Genomic DNA, 20,952 nt, shown 5'->3' with positions numbered 1-20,952 from the left:
TTTTTTTTTTTAATATTGGCTAGTATTATCATGAATTGAAACTTATATTTTAGCTATTTTACATGTACAAATGAAATAAAAAAATTCACGTGAATTAACTTTTAAGGGAATCTTTTTGCGGGAACTTGGGCATCCAGTATTTTTTATAAAACAGCAGGAAACAATAAAAACTTGGGAATTTCAAGACAAATACTTATGAAAACTATGTAATTTTTATTAACTCGAAAAAAAATGAATATGTGCCTTATCACTGTAAATGATCTGTACATAGAAGTAATAAGTAGCATTCGAAATATGATTAGATGAAAATTATGAATCACTAAGTGCATTTCAATAATTCTAGACACTGAGTACATTTCAATGAAACTTTAAAGTTAAGAAAACATACACAAATCAATTTAAAATTAACCACATAAGTTATTTTGCAGTTTCTACTTCATCTGTAAATCGGAAGAAGAATTCTGGAAACTGAATTTTTGTGGTATTTGTAATTAATATTTCTGGGAGTAGTTGCATAATTAATGATGGTTCCCTGACACTTAGCCAACAACCACTTAGCCGACGAGAGACTTAACCGACACCAGTTAGCCGACAGAACATTTAGCCGACACGGACACTTAACCGACAGGACAATTAGCCGACACGGACACTTAACCGAAACAGACAGTAAGGCGACAAGACATTTAGCCGACAAGGACACTTAGCCGAAACAGACAGTTAGCCGACAAGACATTTAGCCGACATAGAGAGTTAGCCTTCAGGACATTTAGTTATGGGATATTTAACTGACAAGACATTTAGACAACAGAAGATTAAGCCGACAGTGACGTTTAGCTTACACTTAACCAATAATGATATTAAAGTTACTATCAATTGCAAAGTTTCTCAACTTCACCATAAGTTCAATATTAAGGTCATTTTTTTCATCTATCAGTAAAATTCATTTTTTTTTAATTATTGAAGATCCCATACGTGCTTTTAAAGTCTTGTGTAATTTAGAGTAGATTGATATATATATCGTGCTGTTTGGTGTATATTGGCCAAATAGAAAAAGCGTTGAAATTTCTCGTCAGGGAATATGAATTACTTTTCGAAAGGAAAAAAGAATTATTTTTTAGCTAAGTACGACAGTCACTTAGTTACATTTTAATATGGGATCTGCAAAAATTGTCCGTGAAGCTTCTTCATTTAATCAACTGGGTTCTTTGAACACTTTCACATCATTAATAATTTTTCTTGTTTACTTGATGATATTATTATATATAGTATATTCAATCATTTTTCTTTCCTAAATAAAAATTATGCAATAATTCAGCCCTCTGAGTATTAACTTTTCAAGTTGTATCATAATGGCCAAAGCTGGTAGGTAAGAATGAGTATGTCCGATTCCGACACTTTAATAGAGTTGCTTATTTTTATCTTAAGAATGCAAGATGAACTGCCTGGTGACGATGAGGTGACAATTATTTTTAAGCATCTCTTGTCAGTCACAATAATCTTGAAAATTCTTTTCTTTTATTATTTTTAGCAACAAAATAAAATAGAGTTTTTAATAATAACACGCCACCGCCAATATTTCTTTTAAAAGCATAATTCAAGAATAATAGTGCATTTTACATCGGTATTATTCTTATTTTCTAGTAATGCATTTATAAAGGTCTAGCCTAAAAAAGCAATTTTCATTGGAAGAGACTGGTTATATACTCGTATGAAGTAAAACGGTCACTATTTACATTAGCTGAGCAGCGGACAAGCGGTGAAGTCGCTGAGTACTGGTAATTTGGTCCGAATTCAGAATCCCGGGAAGGGACTGGCTGCATGGGTGTTTTTGTGGTTTTCCTCATGTGTAACGTGTATACGAGACAATTTTCCTTAGAACGTTATCCACGAAAGTATCCCTCCCCTTAGGTATACAGCTGTCTGGCTTTGTTGTAAGCACATAAACTAAACAAAAGCAAACCTAATTCTGTTAGGTGGCTGTAGGCCACGAGACTCGAATTCCTGGGTCCCTATCGCAGGTTAATAAATATGCGATGCCTAACGTGTAAATACTTCATTTCAGAAAGAAAACGTAGTTTTAGTTTGGCGAGGATTAGAGTAAACCACTCTACTTCTTGAAAAGAAAAGGAAAATTCATTAGTGGGAGGAGCGAAATGACTTTATACTGGAAAGAATTATGATTTTTATGAATGCAATATGTGTTGAGCAAAGTAGTAATGAAATGTGAAAATATTAGAAATCTGAAAGCACTGGGAAGAGCGAGACTCATTGTTGGCTAACTGTCCGCGTCGACGAAATGTCCTGTCGGCTAAGTGTCCTTGTAGGCTAAATGTCCTGTCAGCTAACTGTGCTTGTCTGCTAAATGTCCTGTCGACTAAGTGTTCGTATTGGCTAAATGTCCTGTCGACTAAGTTTCCATGTCGGCTAAGTGTCCGTGTCGGCTAAATGTCCTGTCGGATAACTGGTTTCGGTTAAGTGTCTCCTCGGCTAAGTGTCCACGACCGATTAATGATGTCTTGCTTTGCTCAGTACGAAACCCAAAATCACCTAAAGTAAATTTAATTTAATTTTTTTCTATAAATCTCAGCAAAACTTTTCTTATTTAAAAATTATTTATTAATTTGATTTGAATTATTTAATTAAAGAAACTGTCGAGGGCTGTCTGCCTAAGGGCATGTATGCCATGATGAATGACTTTCTAATGTAATCTCGCTCGTATACATGTTAAACATGGGGAAATCCATGAAAACGCCCATGCAGCCAGCCGGGTTTCGAATCAGTGTGTTCAGCGACTATATCGTTCGGCCGCTGGTGGGTTGTAAATTATCTAGGTCAGTTAATTGGTTTCTTATTCTGCATATACTGGGTATTTTGTAGGTAACGTTTGAAATCACGACGGGCATTTTACTAATTGCATTTTTTATTCTAGGAAAGAATATAAAAAATTAAATTTGTATTTACTAAGCTCTTTTATTACTAAGCTCTCGAAACAGCTGACACCAACGTTGCGCAGAATGTGATTAAATTGAAGGTCAGAATCCTACCTAAAACTATATTCAGTTCAAAAGTAATGGGCATAAGACGCCATCTATTGGTCTTTGAAGCAGTTCAGAACACAAGCACAAATATGTGACAGCCGGGGCGGGTGACGGAGAAAACGCTTTGGCTCTGGAAACGTGCCGGCCTGAAAATGACTGCGTTTTTTTTGCTGGCAAATATGCGTGACAGTTGGCGGGAAAGGGTTAGAAGAATGGATGAGTTTTATGCACAGACTGATATAAAGCTTCGTACAGTTTTGGAACTGAAAGTGCACCTAATAACACAACGGTTTACAGACTGCAGAGAAATCTGAGGGCAATTGTTTGAAAGCAGAAATTAAATCACCGCGCTTTTCATCCATCCGCTCTGTTTGAAACATCGCTATTGTGCGGGGCAGGGTCATTGCAAGTTCCAAAAAATTTGAACTTAAAGAGAGCAAACTGGATTTGTCATTAACCACCTCGATAGTCAAATATGTAAAAAAATGTGTTTACGAATTTCATCAAGACAACTGGGTACTGAAGAACAGGAAGTGGAGGACAAGTGCAGACATTATTTTTCATTCTGAAACTGGAACATTGACTTTTAGGTAAAAAAAAAAGGCTTCCTTTTTTAAAAATAAAACTTTGCATATACTGGACGTAATAAATCTGGCACTTTTGTTGGGACACCCTGTACAAGTAAGACCAAGTTTTCGACAGCAATGCTACTGCATTTAATTTTGATCATATACATTCTAGATATCATTAAGTATATTCTGACAAATCTGAAAGAAACATTGTTAATTTTAATACCAGTATATTTTTAGGTGTGTCTTTAAAATATGCAACATTTGAAATGCAGATCACTTACCGAGGGAAAAAAGGTCTTTGATTCCTAATTTTCAAGTAATTAAAATTCTCGAGATTCAAGTAAATTAAAATTCTTGATCTGTTGGTAATGATTTAACTTTATGCAAGGATTTTCTAGTTAAAATACTTTCGGACATGTAAAATTAACGTAATGCTAATCTAAAATTATTTAATATTATTCTTGTCCAACATTTGTACATGAACGTTCCTTCTCCTTAAAGTTAATAGCAAATGATATTTGTCATTGACATCTAAAAGAAAAATTTGTATTTATTAATGAATCATTGCAGTGCATTTATAAATAATAGAATTAAATTAAATATTTTTTTGCAGAAAAAACTTAATGAGTTTGATGTTTGCGCATACACGTCTAAAATGCCTACCAAGTAAAACAACTGATTAAGAAATTGTGCATTAAATAAAATGTTTAAAAATATGCTAATGGAAAAGATTGATAAGAAATTTTAAGTAATGACCAAATGGATTGTGTACTCGTGCTTTATTCTATTTATGAAATCATATTAATAAGTCTTAAGTTTAATTAACATTCTTTTTTATTTATGGAATAATTCGATTGTTTTGTATTTATATGTGTAGTTGACAATAACAATAATACTTCTGTTATAAACTTTTTTTGAATATACAATTTATAAAACTACCCTTTAATTTTCTGTTCAAAATGAAAATTCGCTACAAAACTGCATATCAATTTAGCAGTTGGAAAGATGAAGGAAAGGTATTTCAGTATGTATTATTAATTTAACCGAAATATCATGTAAAATTGGGCACATGATCCTTAACCTAGTATGTCCAAACACTCATGACTTGCTACGCATTTGAATGAACTTACCTTCACCTGTACACATATTATGGGAGATTTTATGATAAGGTTCAGTTAAAACATTAAGGTAGATAAGATCCGAATAATTTTGCAAGAATGCGATACAAGAATACAAACGATACAAGAATACAAGAACGAATTGGAACTAACCAATGAAGAAAGTGAAATATAATAAAACAAAGCCATAAGTCCACTTAGTGTGTGACAGTTGTAATGGCAAGAACGTGCTTTTTTCTCTATAAAAAATAAACAAAATCTGAACACTTTCAGAAATTATATTACGTCTAAACAGGCTTCTTGCTTTCTTTTACAGACACATATGCGTTTTGAGAGCATTTGGGCTAACATCACTTTGGGCTAAGATAATTTTAAAACAGCATATCTTTAGAATTTTTAATAGACAGTCCCGTGCACTTAAGATAAAATTATTAATGTGTTGCTACTGCTCGCTTTGAAATCGTTGAGGTTCTTAATCAAATATTCGTTAAAGATTCAAAAATATGAGATACATAATAAAACAAATACGAAATTCAAGATTCGATCTCCCAGGTACCCATGACGGGTGGAGGATTACGTTATTTAAAATTTCATTGCTCTAGGTACCGTTGTTTTCTCACAGTGCGAGAAATTTGCAGCATACATGCAAATTTATGCAGATTCTTCATTATTGAATTCCTTTAAATATAATACAGGGCTATAATATTTGGTGGAAACAATCGGAAAATTTATACAAGGCATTTAAAAGTCTTTCGACATAAAATGCCGTCTCGAGACCAATTCCCCTTCTGGGCTAACGCCTATTTGTGTTAAAAATAAATTTATTTATTGCAGATATGAATAATTCGAATTTCGGTGTGTTAAATCAGTGCTCCGCAACCCGTGTGCCGCGGCACACTGGTGTGCCATGAGTAGGATATAGGTGTGCCGCAATCAAATACATATATTTGACATTTTGCAATTTTTTATCATGTATTTAATACACAATGACAATTTTTTTCCTTAATAATATCTATTTTAAATGTTTTTATATATTTCCCTGTTGTGTGGTTGTGTGTGTGATTGTAAGTGTGTCAGCATTTGAATTTTTTCGGCACTTCCTTGATAACTCGGAACTCTTTGGTGTGCCACGAAATTCCAGAAAGATTTTTTATGCGTCGCAAGTGAGAAAAGGTTTCGGAGCACTGTGTTAAATGATAAATATTAATGCATTTGCTAAATGTTAATGCATCTTCAATGCACAATAATTATTTTCATGTTAATTTGTTTTGTAGCAACAGCAATGTATCTCTTGAAAGAGTTGTTGATTACATTTAGATCTCGAAAGAATTCAAGAATAATCAGCTCAGATTATATATATATATAACAATTTTTCTTCGGAAGTTTCTTTTTAAAATTTTATTAGAGGTCATGCTGATTTGGATTGATTCCGTACAAAAAGAGTGTCTTTTGGAATCGTAAACGTTTGCAGCTCTTATTAGAAGAATTTGAAATTGTTGTACTGTTAACGCCATAATTCATTTCGTATATTGTATCACTAGTTAAAGCATATTTCTTTGCAATAATGCATAGCTATAAATTGATTTGAGTTTATATGTTATATTCATTAACTATACGTAAGCTAGTTATAACAAACCAGATAAACTCTAAAATACTATACATGTATTTTAAGAGGACATAGCAATAGAGCAATATCAAAGCAATAGAGGGGTATATTTTTAATAAGAGAGAAAATTTGGTTGGTTGGTTGGTTTTTTAAATGGCACAAAACCTCGAGGGTTATTATGCGCCAGACAAATGGTGAGTAAAATTCATGATGCATAAACACACTTTATCAAGTGGATGAAATGAACCTGAAATACTGATGAAAGCATGGACCATACGAAAGCAAACATTAAGGAAATTTACTCAAATTTCGCTACTATCAATTAAAATTCAAAATACTGATCTTTCACAGCCCTACCACTCAACTTCGAAACAATCATGAAAAATGTTTCATTTATTCAAGCACGAGAAATGAAGGTATTTAACTAAGAACTAAGTAATATTTCAAGTCATGAAAGTATTATTAAATGACGCCCAGTAACCACCCATGCAAGAGACCACGTAGAGGCTGCTGTAACATTTATTTTTGGGGAATTAATTTATTAAATTGTTACCAAGATTCTGTGATATTAATTTCAAGCTCTTTGAAAATTAAACCATGTGGTTGCCGCTTTTTGTAATACTTGCAAAATCAAGAAGCAATTGACACTTTATACATTACCTCGAAGCATCAGCTGCCGTTTCTTCAAACGGTTACTGACAGAAAACTTGATAATATTGATTAACTGTCAAATTCCTTTCATTTCTGGTGGATGAAAAGCAGGGGGTGTAGAAAAATGTGACTAGGGATGAATTCTCGTGCAACAATTTCTCCAGTAATGTCGTTGCCAGATCAAACACTGGGAGAATTCTGAAAATTCCTTAAAGCAGGCGGAAACAAAAGACAACGAAGTGTTTACACAACTCAACTCTGCTACAACCATTGTTTATTCTGCCGTACAAAATTTTCTACCCCGAGTTTCATTTTTCATCGGAGCACTATTTTTCACTGTCATAATTTTAACGATTTGCTCCCGTCTTTCCCTGGATATTTCTTGTAGGGAAGGGGGGCGTTTTGTGAGTCATTTTATTCCTTCGTCGCATTTCACCCCATATTTCATCATGTTCGGTTTTATTGGGTGATTCTTTTGTTTGTTTGTTTTATTTACAGAAATCGCTTTTTACAGCGGTTTGTGATCGATTCGAAATGCGGTTGTTTATCGAGGAAATAAATGTGAAATATTGGTTTATTAAATGTCACTTTAGTACGACTGGTCTCTGTGTTTGCAGGTCAAAGGAGTAATTTTTTTTTATATGATGTCGATAAAAACATTAGACTTTTAAAAATATTTAAGCTTTCCTCTGCATAGTAACTTCCGAAATAGAATAAAACGTCAAGAAACTGAGCCCAAGAATGCACTGGAAATCATTTTATTATGTTTTCCAGAAATTTTTCTTCGGTAATCATTTACCCTTTAGTATATTAATCAAAGGGTTCCATAGATTATTATTTGTTTTCTGTATTTACTTTGTAGAAGTTATTCGAGCATTATGAGTGTAGCAAAAATTTCCGATCCGTGTTTAATACTTTGCCTCATACATTGCGTAAGAAATAAATTTTTATATTAATATTTAAAATAAATATTTTTCCCGCACATTTCAGTGTCGATAAAAACACTGTTGGAAGTTCATTCACTTTTGCCAAAACTGTGTTTTTGTATCATTTTCTATTTTTTTTTTTTTTTTGTAACTGCAATACATTTTAATAGGGGTAAGAAAAAATAAATGTATCAAATTACATTTTGTTTCGTTTAGAAACTAAACTAACATTTAGTACAGTTATACAGTTATGCATTTTAGTTGAAATCTTGGCTCACGTGGAAAAAAATATTATAGGTCTTAAGCACATATTTCGGCGTATATGCAACAAATTTGTGATTTTATGCCTGAAATTAAATTTGTACTACTAATATTTTGGTTGTCTGAAACGTCATGACGCATTTGCATGTTCTTCAAAAATTTTATTGGTTTACTTGATTATGGTAAAGCACTCGGGAGCTTATCTGCCTAAGAGGAGGGATGCCTTCGTGAAGGACATTCTAAGAGCCATTATGCACGCAACTTTCAAGTCTTGAAAATTTTTTTGCTCCTGATGAAAAGGGGTCTGTATGCTCTTGAAACCGATTGAGGTTTTGTCTAAATCTATGCCAAATACAAGGTTATTTCTTTACTAATTTTAAGTTTCTCTCTGGCGTGTTCCTCTTCTGATATTCAACTTTGCTAAAATGTGTTATAATCGTTAAGTTATTAACAAAGCATCAAATACATTCTTAAAACAAAACTAAAGCTTTAAATCATTATCAAAGCTCTTTCTTTCCCAGTATTTACATAGAATTAGAGCTTGTTTATATAATTGCAGGAAAGAATGGTAAAAGTATAACTATTACTTCTTTGAAAAAAGATTTCCTTATGAAGATTTTCTATGGAAAATTGACTTTTTTTTTACACGCATCAGAAGCTGGGGGCAAATAATCCTTTATGAAGTTTTCACGTATTTGAAAAATATTTTGGACAGTTTTTAGCTATTTTGACATTTTATTTGAAGACTCATTTTCCTTGAGTTCAGTGAAGATAGTTTGCATAGAAAGTGACATGATTACGTCACGGGCTTGTAACATGATGCTCTTATTGCTACAGTTTAATAAATTAGATGTGTTCAAAGATTTTTGACGCTGAAAATGGTTAATATATTCGATAACTGCATTTCTTATGGTATAAAATTCGTTTTACGTATTCAATTTAGTTACAAAATATCATTTTATCTTCATTTCCTTCAAATTTCCATGCAAATGAATTTTTTTTATAATTTTGCATTCCGAAATCTATCTAAATTATAGAAATATTTTTGTATTTGCGTTATCACAATTTTTTTAAGTTACTGTTATAAGATCATGAATATATAAAAAAATTGCTTTTTATTTTTGCCTCTTATTAAGTTTCTTGATATATATATATATTATATATATATATAAATTTATGCATGTAATGAAAACTGATACCCATGTAAAAGCCGATTCATGACGAAGCAGATGGAACTGAGACCGATTTAGCATTTTTTCAATTGTAGGCAAACCCATTTCTGATGAAGACAGCTAAATCGACAAAAAGACATGCACCCAGTCTTAAATAATTGTATTCATATCTTTCATATGTCTACAGTACATCTGAAGCAAGTACATTTGAACATTTAGTGCAATACATTCGAACATCCTGAAAGGACCACACTTACTGCTAATCAGCAAATGCTACAGAACCTCATCAGCTGCAGCTTTACAAGTAGTCACCGGAATTCCCCCACTTGACCTGATAGTAAAAAAAAGCTTTCCCGACTTATATACTAAGATTCAATCAAAATAGAAGGTTTTGGAATTCTATATATTTTCACACAGATTACGAAAAGAAACGCTCAAGTCTTCTATGTCATCCAAGCATAAATAATGTTCAAGAAAATATTAATACGGACTCATCAACTGGCATATCTATATTCACAGACGGATCTAAAACAGAAACAGGTATAGGCTCTGGTATATGCATATATATAGAAAAAGATAATCAACCAGTCTATAAATGAAGAAGAAAACTACATAAAACAATTAAATTTTCCAAGTTGAATTAGTAGCATTAAAAAACCAATAAACTTATCCAGTCGATTTAATAAGCAAGTTAATATTTACACAGATTCTTAATCTAGCTTTGAAGCTATAAGTGGTATTTTTATTACAGAAATCCTATAGTTTACGAAATTCAAAAACTTTTAATCAATATGTCAATAGTACTGAAACCAATGCCAAATTGGGTTCCAGCCCATGCAGGTATGCCAGGTAATGAACTAGCAGATCCTCCTGTTAATCAAGCAGCAATAAGATTAAATCCACCAGAATTTACAATACACTTTCGAAAATCACATGTTAAACATATCACATTCAAAACTCTATTATTACAGTGGGAATCGAGATGGACTAATACTAAAACAGGGCAAAGAACTTTAAAATTTATATTAAGTGTTTCAACTAAATTAATATCATTGTCCTTTACGATTACATTTTAAACTGGACATGTTTTTTTTTTCACTGGACATTTCTAACCTATTTAAAATAGATTCAAACTCGAAGCTACTTACATTTGTAATTTTGGTAAAATAGGAAGTCCCGATCATTATGTTTCTGAATGTGAACATACAAAAGAGCATCACTTAAATAAAACTTCAAATCAGTACTGGAAGGAATGAACCCAATAACCTATTAAAACATACTGCTTTATATAATAAACTTACAAAAACAATGGAATATTGTATCAATCGTAACAAATAATCTCAAGAGTTATTTTAATCAACTAATTTCTTTTTTCGGATTCTAATATTAAACATAAGAGTCTATTATTTATTTTATTATTTATTTCGCATATATCAAAATTAACTTAATTCAGCAATCATTTATAAAAAAGACTATAATATTCGGAATAAGATCTAAATTGAAACTGAAATTGAGTTGTTTTATATCATTCAACCAAGACCTCAACCAAGATCATCTGAAATATTGAACTATGTACGAAATCTTCGGTCAAAGGAACTTAAAACTTCAAAACTTTATATCTCAAGAACTTTTAATCTATTGAACTTCTGTTCAGTTACAGATCTTTCACTAATTCTTGAACTATTGACGTTTATTAAAATCAAATTGAAATATATAGCAAAGTTAGATCAACGTAGCATATAAATGCAAAGAAGACTGTACATAATTTTCCCTGTCATATGTAAACGTCATGTAAATAAAATCAAATTGAAATATATATCAAAGTTAGCTCAACGTAGCATGTAAATACAAAGAAGACTGTAAATAATTTTTACTGTCATATGTAAACGTCATGTAAATATATTCATTGTAAAAACTCTCTGTAAAAAGGATCTTTTCAATAAATAATTTCCACTGGGTGCGCTTTTTCTGTTAGGTATCACCTTAGGTCGGAAGCCCTCTCAGTGGTGCAAAGTGCAAAATGCAAAATACATTTGAAGCAAGCTAGAAGCGCCAGGAGCAGTACAGAAAAGGGGAAAAGAACTACATTGATTACAATATGAAGAATTAGTGTTATTATTCCTTTATTCCTGTCGATTAATTAAGGTTTTAATTTTAGTTGCAAAAGTGGTTACGTAAGAACCTGCATCATTAGGGTTATACTAGAATATACAACTAGGAATCATTTTTAAAATGTAGTTTAGAGTAATTTATTATGAGTATGTTGTTAATTTTATCATAGAGAAGGGGTATAACGAAATTAAAAAGAATATTTAAGGCAATTTTAATTTAAAATTAGCATTTTATCTTACCAATTTTTCATCTTACATACACGCACGCATATTTTATTAATTTGCACAATTTCTTTCCTAGGAGATAATCAAAAACTACTTAATAAACGCATTCATATTTAATTACTTAGTGGCTTTAGAGCAAGTTTCAGGCTTTTAAGTCCAAATTTGCTAAGTTTTATATATAGATGTACACAGGATGATCATAAAAATACCTTTCTTCCCCAGTATGTGAACTCCTAGCAGCCTATCCGCTCAACCAATCGAAATAAGATTTCAAATATCGTTATCTGAAGGTATGCGATCGAAATTATGATGGTTTAAAATAATAGAGCTCTCACTGTTACGATGAAAAAATTTCGAAATTTTCGATTAGCAATACACTACTTTTTTCTCCTGCGCTAATCGATCAGCGCATTGAAAACCCATAAATGGTGTCGGAACGATATAATGTATGACAAACATTGCCGGTGTAAAACATTTGAAAAGAAGAGCATTGCAAAAGACCGATGACAACACATGACAGGAGAGAGAAAAAACATTTATTGGAATTACAAATTTTAAACTTGTACGACATTTCAATATAGACATCTCCAGTAACTTTGTAAATTTATGGACTTCGCGATCTCCCGACCTAAATCCGACGAAATTTCTGGTTTTGGTGTTATTTGAAATATAGTGTGTACGCATCAAATCCATGGGATTTGTCAGAATTAAAAGTTGCTATAAAACGTGGAATTATACCGATTCCTCTTGCGACATTTGTCATTGTTCTCAACAATCTGCGGCATACAATTCGTCATCCTCTTTTGTGACTGACGGGTGCGTTGAAAACTTGTAATTCCAATCAACGATTTTTTCCCTCTCCCCTTGTGTGATGCCATTTGTCTTTTAAAATGCTGTTTTTGCAAATGCCTTATGCCGACAATTTTCGTTATGCGTGTATTGTTCTAACGCCATTTATGGGTTTTCAATGCGCTAATCAATAAGCGCAGGTAAAAATTTCGAAATATTTTTTACTGTAAATAATAAAAGCTCTATTATTTTAAATCATCACAATGTACAGCGCATACCTTCATCAGATATAAATATCAGAAATTTTATTTTTTATTTTGACTGGTTGAGCGGATAAGACGCTACAGGTTCATATATCAGGGAAGTTTTTTTTTTTTTTTTTTTTTTTTTTTGTGACCATACTATATATATTAAATGTAACACATATTCTTCATTCTTCTCTTTTTATTCAATCGTAAATGTAATTACGGAATCTTATGAAAACTGGATATATATATATATATATATATATATATTAAATGTAACACATATTCTTCATTCTTCTCTTTTTATTCAATCGTAAATGTAATTATAATACGGAATCTTATGAAAACTGGATATGAAGAGTTTAGTAGTACTCAGAGCATTCGACTAAATTTTAGAAGCTTTATTAGAAATTAAGACAATAAGACAACAAGAAATAAGAAGAGAAAATTAAGACATTCGTATACTAGTTTTCGAAGGTTTGACTAGAGCTAATGTTCGTTTGTCTCTGGCTTGACAACAAACTGAATTTTTGAGGTCACAAAACTTTCGTTTCGAAACTTTGCGCCAAAATTTTTTTGATATCGACAGAAATAAAAGTGATTTGTTTACAATGAATAAAAAAAACTGAAATATAATAAATAAATAAAAATATGAAAGGTTTCAGATCTTAAATTACGTCCAAAGGGCCGTTTTTTTAACATTTTGTCTGTTACCTTTATTTATTAAATGTCACGTTCTTCATACTTAAGCCATAAAATTCAATTCAACAGCAATATCGCAAAATAGTTTTAAAATGAACATATCTTTAGAATTTCCGACACACAGACTCACGCGTTGGAGATAAAAAAGTTTTTTTTTTTTTTTTTTTTTTTTTCTGTACAACGTTGCCATTGCTCGATTTGAAATCCTTGAGTTTCTTAATCAAAAATTCGTTAAAGTTTTACAAAATATGAAATCGATAATAAAACAAATTCAGATTTCAAATTTGGGCTTCAACATGCCCATATTCGCAATAGGAATACGCCATTCAAAATTCGATGACTCTAGGTACCGTTGTTTTATCGCAATGCGAGAAATACACATGCATTTGTGCAGATTTTTCATTATTTAATTTCTTCAAATATAATCCAGGAGTCTAACATTTGGTGGCAACAGTTTGAAACGTGAAACAGACATTTATAGTGAACCAACGCAAAATCGCAAAACGGAAATAATAGTCCCTCAGTAGTCCTTAAATGGTCCCTGAGTCCTAAAAATAGCCAAATGATTAGAAATTAGCACAGCATTTACGAAAACTATGGTTTTTATTTAAATGAAGGAATTTTTTTGTGCAGAGAATATGAAATAATTTAGGAATTCCTTATCTTTTGCAAAAAGCCGTTATCATAAGAAAAGAAGATGCCAACTAAAAGGCAGAAAAAATTAATAATGATATTCAGGATTCAGAATTTCGCCTTCGGGTAAAAGCAGCCATTTCTCAATAAAAAATCTAAAATCTTGAGGAAAAGAAAAAAGTTTATGAGCACATTATATTTGTCATTTTCCTCGAGTTTTCATACATTTAGAGAGTAATTTTCATTAACATGCGTAAAAGTTATTCAAGCACAGTAATACAGATAATTTAATGGAATATTTTACTCTGAATGTTTAATTTAGTCTGAATGCTACAGACATGAAACATAGTTTTGCTTACCTGGAACATAAATGAAATTTAGTTTAAAAATTATAAGTCAAAATTTGAGTTTTTCTGAAATTTAAGCCCAGAAATGTTTTTGTTCATAAATAATAGTAAACGATCAGAAGTTAGAACATCATTGCAGAAATTAGCTCATTTTATGAATTTTACAGAAGTACAACAATTCTATGTCCTCTACTGAAAACAAAATTGGACAAATCTTGTCTCCCTTCTACTGGGCCGATCGACGAAATCTAAATTGCGGTTTTCATGTGCTAGAATGTTTTCTGAAAAGACAGAACAATTGTTTTTTCATATTCGATTCTACTACACATATTATACATAAAGAGTAAATTTTGTGAAATATGGTGAGAAATTTAGAGAAATTTAAAAATTTATCTTGGCGCGCTTTTTTCAGTTTGCACCAACAATAATTCACATGGCGAAATTCTTAATTTATGGTAACATATTTTCCTTTCCCTTTACTGAGCACAAGCGAAAAAGAGCCGTTTTTTCCTTGAAATAAATTTAACAAAGTGCGTAATCCACATTTGGTATTATTATCGCTTATAACAGATATACAAATTTCAAACCACACACACATATATATACTCCCGCGTAAGGTAAATTCTGAAAAAAAAAAGCTAATTTTTTGCAACTTTACTTAAAAATACATTTACTTTTAAGAGGATGATAAAATTTTTATAGGTTGTAATTAAAATTTTTTTCGGAAATTTATAAAAATTACTAAACATAAATTCAAAAAATAAATCGGAAAATATTTGCGAATTTTATTTACATGGAACCTAAATTTCGAACTGTGAAAGCGGGAATCATAAAGTTTAATAAAAGAGATATTAATAAATATATACCAAACCCAAATAACGTTGAAGAGCTGAAATTTTGAGAGCTACTTTTTAAAAACTACTAGTGCGAATTTTACCAAATTTGCACTTTGGCATAATTTGAGTGGTAGAATCGAAATATGGAAAAACATTTGTATATAATTTCAGAAAAATACGATTATGTGTCAGAATGCCTAAGTGAGAACAATGGTTTATATAAATCTAATACCTACTCTAAGTCATGCTTTCCAGAAATGAAAAAAGGAAGTTAAATTTCTTTAATTGGCTCAGTAGAATGAGTGGTATAGAACCGTCCACCCCTTTTATTTGTATGTGCAGACTGAACATTGTAATGTTTCCCTTAAAGATACAATGCTGATTTTATAAAACTCCTTGAGATTTAGGTACTTACATATTATACCGTCGATCGTGAAACTGTCGCCAAAGAACGTAATTTAGCACCAGCTATGGATAAATGTGTTGTAGGGACATTGCGCTTCGTCTGAACTCATGCAATTTCGTTTGATATAACGTCGATTGACTGTGCCTAAAGCACGTTTTGTTTTTATGAACAAGGCTAATTATTATTGCTGTATGTTTTTTGTATTTTATAAAAGAATGGTATTAAAACTCAGGAATCTGCGTTCTGTAAAACAAAAAAGCAGTGGATCAGTTTCAAAATTATGGGATCCTATTATACAAAATGTGTGTTATTAGACACGGTTATAGTATATTGAATATGGCCGAAAAAACAATAAAACATTGGAATACTTGCCAGCGACAAGTTTCTGCTCATAACGCTCTAAATACAAGTTCCGGAATAATCGGCGCGTCTAACAAAAGAATAGAAATGAACGAAAGTCTTAACAAAACGCCAAAACGAAGCTATCTAATACTGATTGTTTATTGAATAAAGAGACCTCAGTTCCTACAGAAGTCCAACAGCAGCCGAGCATGAATGCTGATAGCTCCGACGTGGGAACTACCAGGGTTTCAGATACTGTGCCTTACCATAGTAAATTGAACCAAACCAAACCTTCAGTTTTAAGTAAGAAAGACTAGTACAACTTTGATGGGATTTCCAAATTTATTTCATAATTCAACTGTAGCCAAGTTTCACGGTCGACAGTTTAAAAAACCCTTCGGGTGAATCTTCGGATTATGGTAACTTGGCAGTTTTTTGGCGACCAACCTTGCTACAGCAACCTGCTAGTATTTTTTTGGACGCCATTTTGTTTTCACGAAGTAAAGGCCTTTTTTTTTTTCCCTCAACATTTTTGTCAACAATCTGCTAGCCGAATTACCCTTATGCTAGAACTTTTATGGAACAAAAGTGCTTAATCAAGATTAGGTGCGAAATTGGGAGAAAGTGCAAAATAGCCCACTGCTTGTTGCGTTTTTAAGAATTGCACATACACGGTATTCATGTGCAAGTCGACCTATTTTCACTTAAAAAAATCCAGAATTGCACGAAAATGGCACTGCGCACACTCTTGACTTGATCCATGTACACATCGACTTATTTTCACTTAAAAAGTCAAAGAAAATTGACAAAAATCCAATTCTTCTTTCTCTTGTAAAAGCGCCAAACAAATAAGTGGGCGATTCTGCACTGTAGCAGCGAAATTGTTCCTAAGTGCTTATTAGCTAAAATCACGATCGGAATTTTCCGGAAAATGTCTCTCATTTCTCTGAGACAAAATAATCTGTGATTCGAACTGTGTACTTCTCAGATTATTGCTAAAGTCCTAGCTAGTAACCTTTATCGTCTTACCAAAATGTCGCCAAACTACCTGTTACCATATTCCAAAGATTAGCCACCCTTCGTTCTAAATTTTTTTCTACATTTTGATCTTCTAAAGTTGTTAAAAAGGAAAATGATGAAATCACACATATGTCTATTTCAGAGTATTTGGGGGGAAAAAAGGCATTTCATTAATTTTAGGATTTGACCAGAACTTTTGAGAGAAACTTAAAAGACGCTGATATCAAGGTTAGGTTAGGTTAGGTTATTAATTACGGCAAAGCCTCGAGGGCTATCTGCCTAAGGGGAGGGATGCCTTCGTGGAGGACTTTCTAAGGAAAACTGGCTCGTATACACGTTACAAATGGGAAAAGCCACGTAAACGGTTATTCAGCCAGCCCGTTCGCGGGATTCGAACCTCGTACCGAACTACCAGTGTTCAGCGACCTTACCGCTCGGCCGCTGGTGGACCGCCGATATCAAAGATTCTTCGCCTGATATTGATCAAGTGAATATGAAAAGTCAGTGCGTATCACCTCAAATGTCAAAATAACGACGTCTAGCATTAATTGGTTTTAATCATAAAAACAGTAGAACTGAGAGTTCTTAAAACGTGTAAGGATACTGTTTTCTTGGAATCATTAAACTAACAGAAGATTTCACACTAATTTTGTTGTCAGACAAAAATTAAATTTAGAGTTAAGCTCATCAACATTTTTTATCCCTTATTTTGAATCAGTTTACATGTGTTATACGTAACATGAAAAATCATAGTTAAAAAAACTTATTTCAGAATGAATTATGCCTTTCAAATGAAAGATCGGAACCATGTTTGTGTTCAATACTTTATCGCATTCATCAGTAATGAACTATACCCTAAAAAAGAAAAGGAAAACATTTAAAAAGTGCGCATAACAGTAGTTATGATTAACATGACGTTTTCTCATACATTACTGATATATCCAGTAAAACCACCAATATAACATGAATTTGTGTACGCACCTACACTACACATTGGATGCATATTAAAACAGTTATATAAAAATTCTATAAAAATTAAGAATCCGTTTATATTCACCATTATTTTTCGATGTATTTTCTGTACCATTTTTAAAAAATTTAATTTCAGTTACTATTTTTTCAAGTTTACTAGTTTTTAGAGGTTGTTCACTAGCATTTACTCGGTCATTTCAAATTTTGCAACCATCTATAACCCGTTGTGAATGAAATTTTGTTACATCAAATCAACAGTAACTTTTAAGAATGTTTTAGATAGTTGGCATTTTTGCTTTCATTTATGATTCAAATGATACTTATGTCTTCAAATTATAAAAGAATACAGAATAAGAAAATATGTTATACTTGTTTACATTTCACACGTTTATAGTTCACAGTCGCACATATTTATAGCATATATGTGCGCATAAGAAAAAGCAATGCGTTAGGGGAGTGTATATTGATTTGTAAGAATTGTTGAGATATAATATTATGTATTTCTGTAATTGTATAAAATAAGCAATCAAATTTGTATATATATCACGAAATTTTTAATATATATATATATATATATTTGTATATAAAGAAAGAGAATGATTCAGATTTGCATTGCAAAATATGGTAACATATTTTCCTTTCCCTTTACTGAGCACAAGCGAAAACGAGCCGTTTATTCCTTGAAATAAATTTAACAAAGTGCGTAATCCACATTTGGTGTTATTATCGCTTATAACAGATATACAAATTTCAAACCACACACACATATATATACTCCCGCGTAAGGGAAATTCTGAAAAAAAAAAGCTAATTTTTTGAGTGAAAAAATAAGCGAAAAAAAAAACTGAAATTTCCTTATAAAAAATCAGTTACATTTTAGCAATTTCACTAAACTGTACATGCGTGAATATTTTAAATTCATATATATGAATTAACAGATAAACAGATAAAAAACAAATTTTGCCAATAAATAAATGAGTTCTATTGGAAAAACACATTAAACTTCCTCATACTTTGCCTTCAACTTAATGCCCCAAAACAGCCGTATCTATAAACATCATACCTAAAATATTAAACATAACCTACCAACTGAAACTGAACTAAAATTAAAGCATTATTTTATTGTTATTTACATATTCACAGTATGCGGCGGAAACAATGAATTATTACTTTGTGGTAGAATTTAAAAACAATATACATAAAATTTCTTACCTTTTCTAGCTATACCGAAGAGCATTACCACAGCAAAAACTGTTTTAGTTCTTCGACAATATCTTATTATTGATAATACAGACATGAGGAAAAATTTATTTGAATATTAGTTTTTTTTCTCTAATTTTATCTAAATTCTAGAGAGGAATGAAGCGAAAAATTCTGTTTGCTTCTTTTACTTCAATTATCTGCAAGCAATTACAGAACGGGAAAAAATCTGTGTCTTAATCCCTGAATTTTCCCTACGACATCACGTGCTAGGGAAAATCAGTAACGCACGTGCGGGAAAAGCTAATGCTGGGAAAATCGCATCAACGGTTTTTGTCCTTTTCCTCTCCAAATCATTTCTGATAATAATGTTCACTGGAGGTTAATAAGCACTGAACGTGAAAAGAGCTAAAAAAGAAGAATGGTTGACCAAAATGCGCGGTTTCCCAGAAAACTGCGAAGTCACCCACTGCATCAGCCTTTCTGCTGTTTATATAGGCACGGGAGGGTAGGGAATGTTTCTCATCGTTATTTCAACTTGCGCACGCAGGTTAGTAGAAGTATCGGTTTTTCGTTTTTCACTTTGCTTTTTCTTCAACGTGTTTATTTTTTAAAAATATAATATTCTTAGAAAGTTTTCAAACGGAAAAGAATTTATGGCCTCTCTCTCTCTCTCTCTCTCTCTATATATATATATATATATATATATGATGAAATTAAATTATGTATAATTTATGTTCAACAAACAAAGAAAAAATTAGCAATCTGCTGCTAGAGAAAGTCGTAAAATTTTCATGGTAATGCAATGTGTTTAATAAAATTATGCAGAAAATTATGTTTTCGCAAGTTCAAGCGTTGGAACCCTTTCAATATTGGAACGGAATTTTTGCAGTGTTTCACACTTGTTCAAACATAATATCTAGACATAATCATACATCAGAATAATATGAACAAGCCTGAACAGCTTCACAACAGTTGAACATACTATTCTAAGCAGAAGTATTTGTGTTCATATTATGCTCATATGTTTACTCATATTATTGAGCAGAAATTTTAAGTCATATGGAAAAGTATTTTAAACATACAATGCTGACATACTTGCTCAAATATCAGGTAGGTTAAGTACCTTCAGTTATCTGTAAGCGTGATTTACATATCACGAACAGAATTTAAAAACGTATGCAATTAATAATACGTAAAAATAAAATTACTTTAAGTGCAAATGCTTTGTCACGATTCGGCTCTAGCTTTGGATTTTGTTTCGTCTCTTCCTTGTGTTACGAAATTTTTATCGTTTTGCATACCACGCATTACTTTATTTTCCCTAAGAAAAGTAAATGATTTTCCATGAATTAAATACACATCCTTCCTTATCATCAAAATTCCGTGAAATAGATTCACAATGAAGTAAATAAAATTACCTTGAAGATTTCCAGTCTTTGAGATAAACTAACAGAGATATATAATTTACGATGGATGTAATATATAAACAATTTATGCTTTTTAAATGATAATTAATATTTGATGACGATTAACACAATAATAACACATCAAATTTAAAACAAATTCAGCTGCATTTGAGAAATGTGAATGGAGGACTTAACATTGGTTGTTTAAAAAGTCATACAGGCACTTATTTCAGAGCAGGACACAGGAAATATGTCCATGGACATGGAAATATGTCGGAATTCGAGCCCTGGACCTTCCGATTGCTAACTTTCTGAGCTTCTCAAATACGCAAGGAAGGCACGCGGTGAAGAGTAAAGAATCCCTTACAAGG

At 31.8% G+C, this 20,952-nt stretch overlaps 1 protein-coding gene across 2 annotated transcripts in view; it reads right to left on the bottom strand.

Moving 5' to 3' along the window:
* The window catches only part of LOC118186575 (protein amalgam-like), a 231,876-nt gene extending 212,238 nt beyond the window's left edge, over positions 1-19,638 (bottom strand). For both annotated transcript variants that reach the window (XM_035356680.2, XM_035356681.2), the window contains exon 1: positions 19,185-19,638. In XM_035356680.2, coding sequence (XP_035212571.1) covers positions 19,185-19,269 — 85 coding nt within the window. In that variant the 5' untranslated portion in view covers positions 19,270-19,638. The remainder of the gene's footprint in view (positions 1-19,184) is intronic.
* Positions 19,639-20,952: the final 1,314 nt, after the last annotated feature.

This window comes from Stegodyphus dumicola, chromosome 6 (assembly GCF_044657685.1).
Source record: "Stegodyphus dumicola isolate Sdum_Otavi_A_Nest chromosome 6, ASM4465768v1".
Lineage (NCBI taxonomy): Eukaryota > Metazoa > Arthropoda > Arachnida > Araneae > Eresidae > Stegodyphus > Stegodyphus dumicola.
This window is presented reverse-complemented; position numbering and strand designations above follow the sequence as displayed.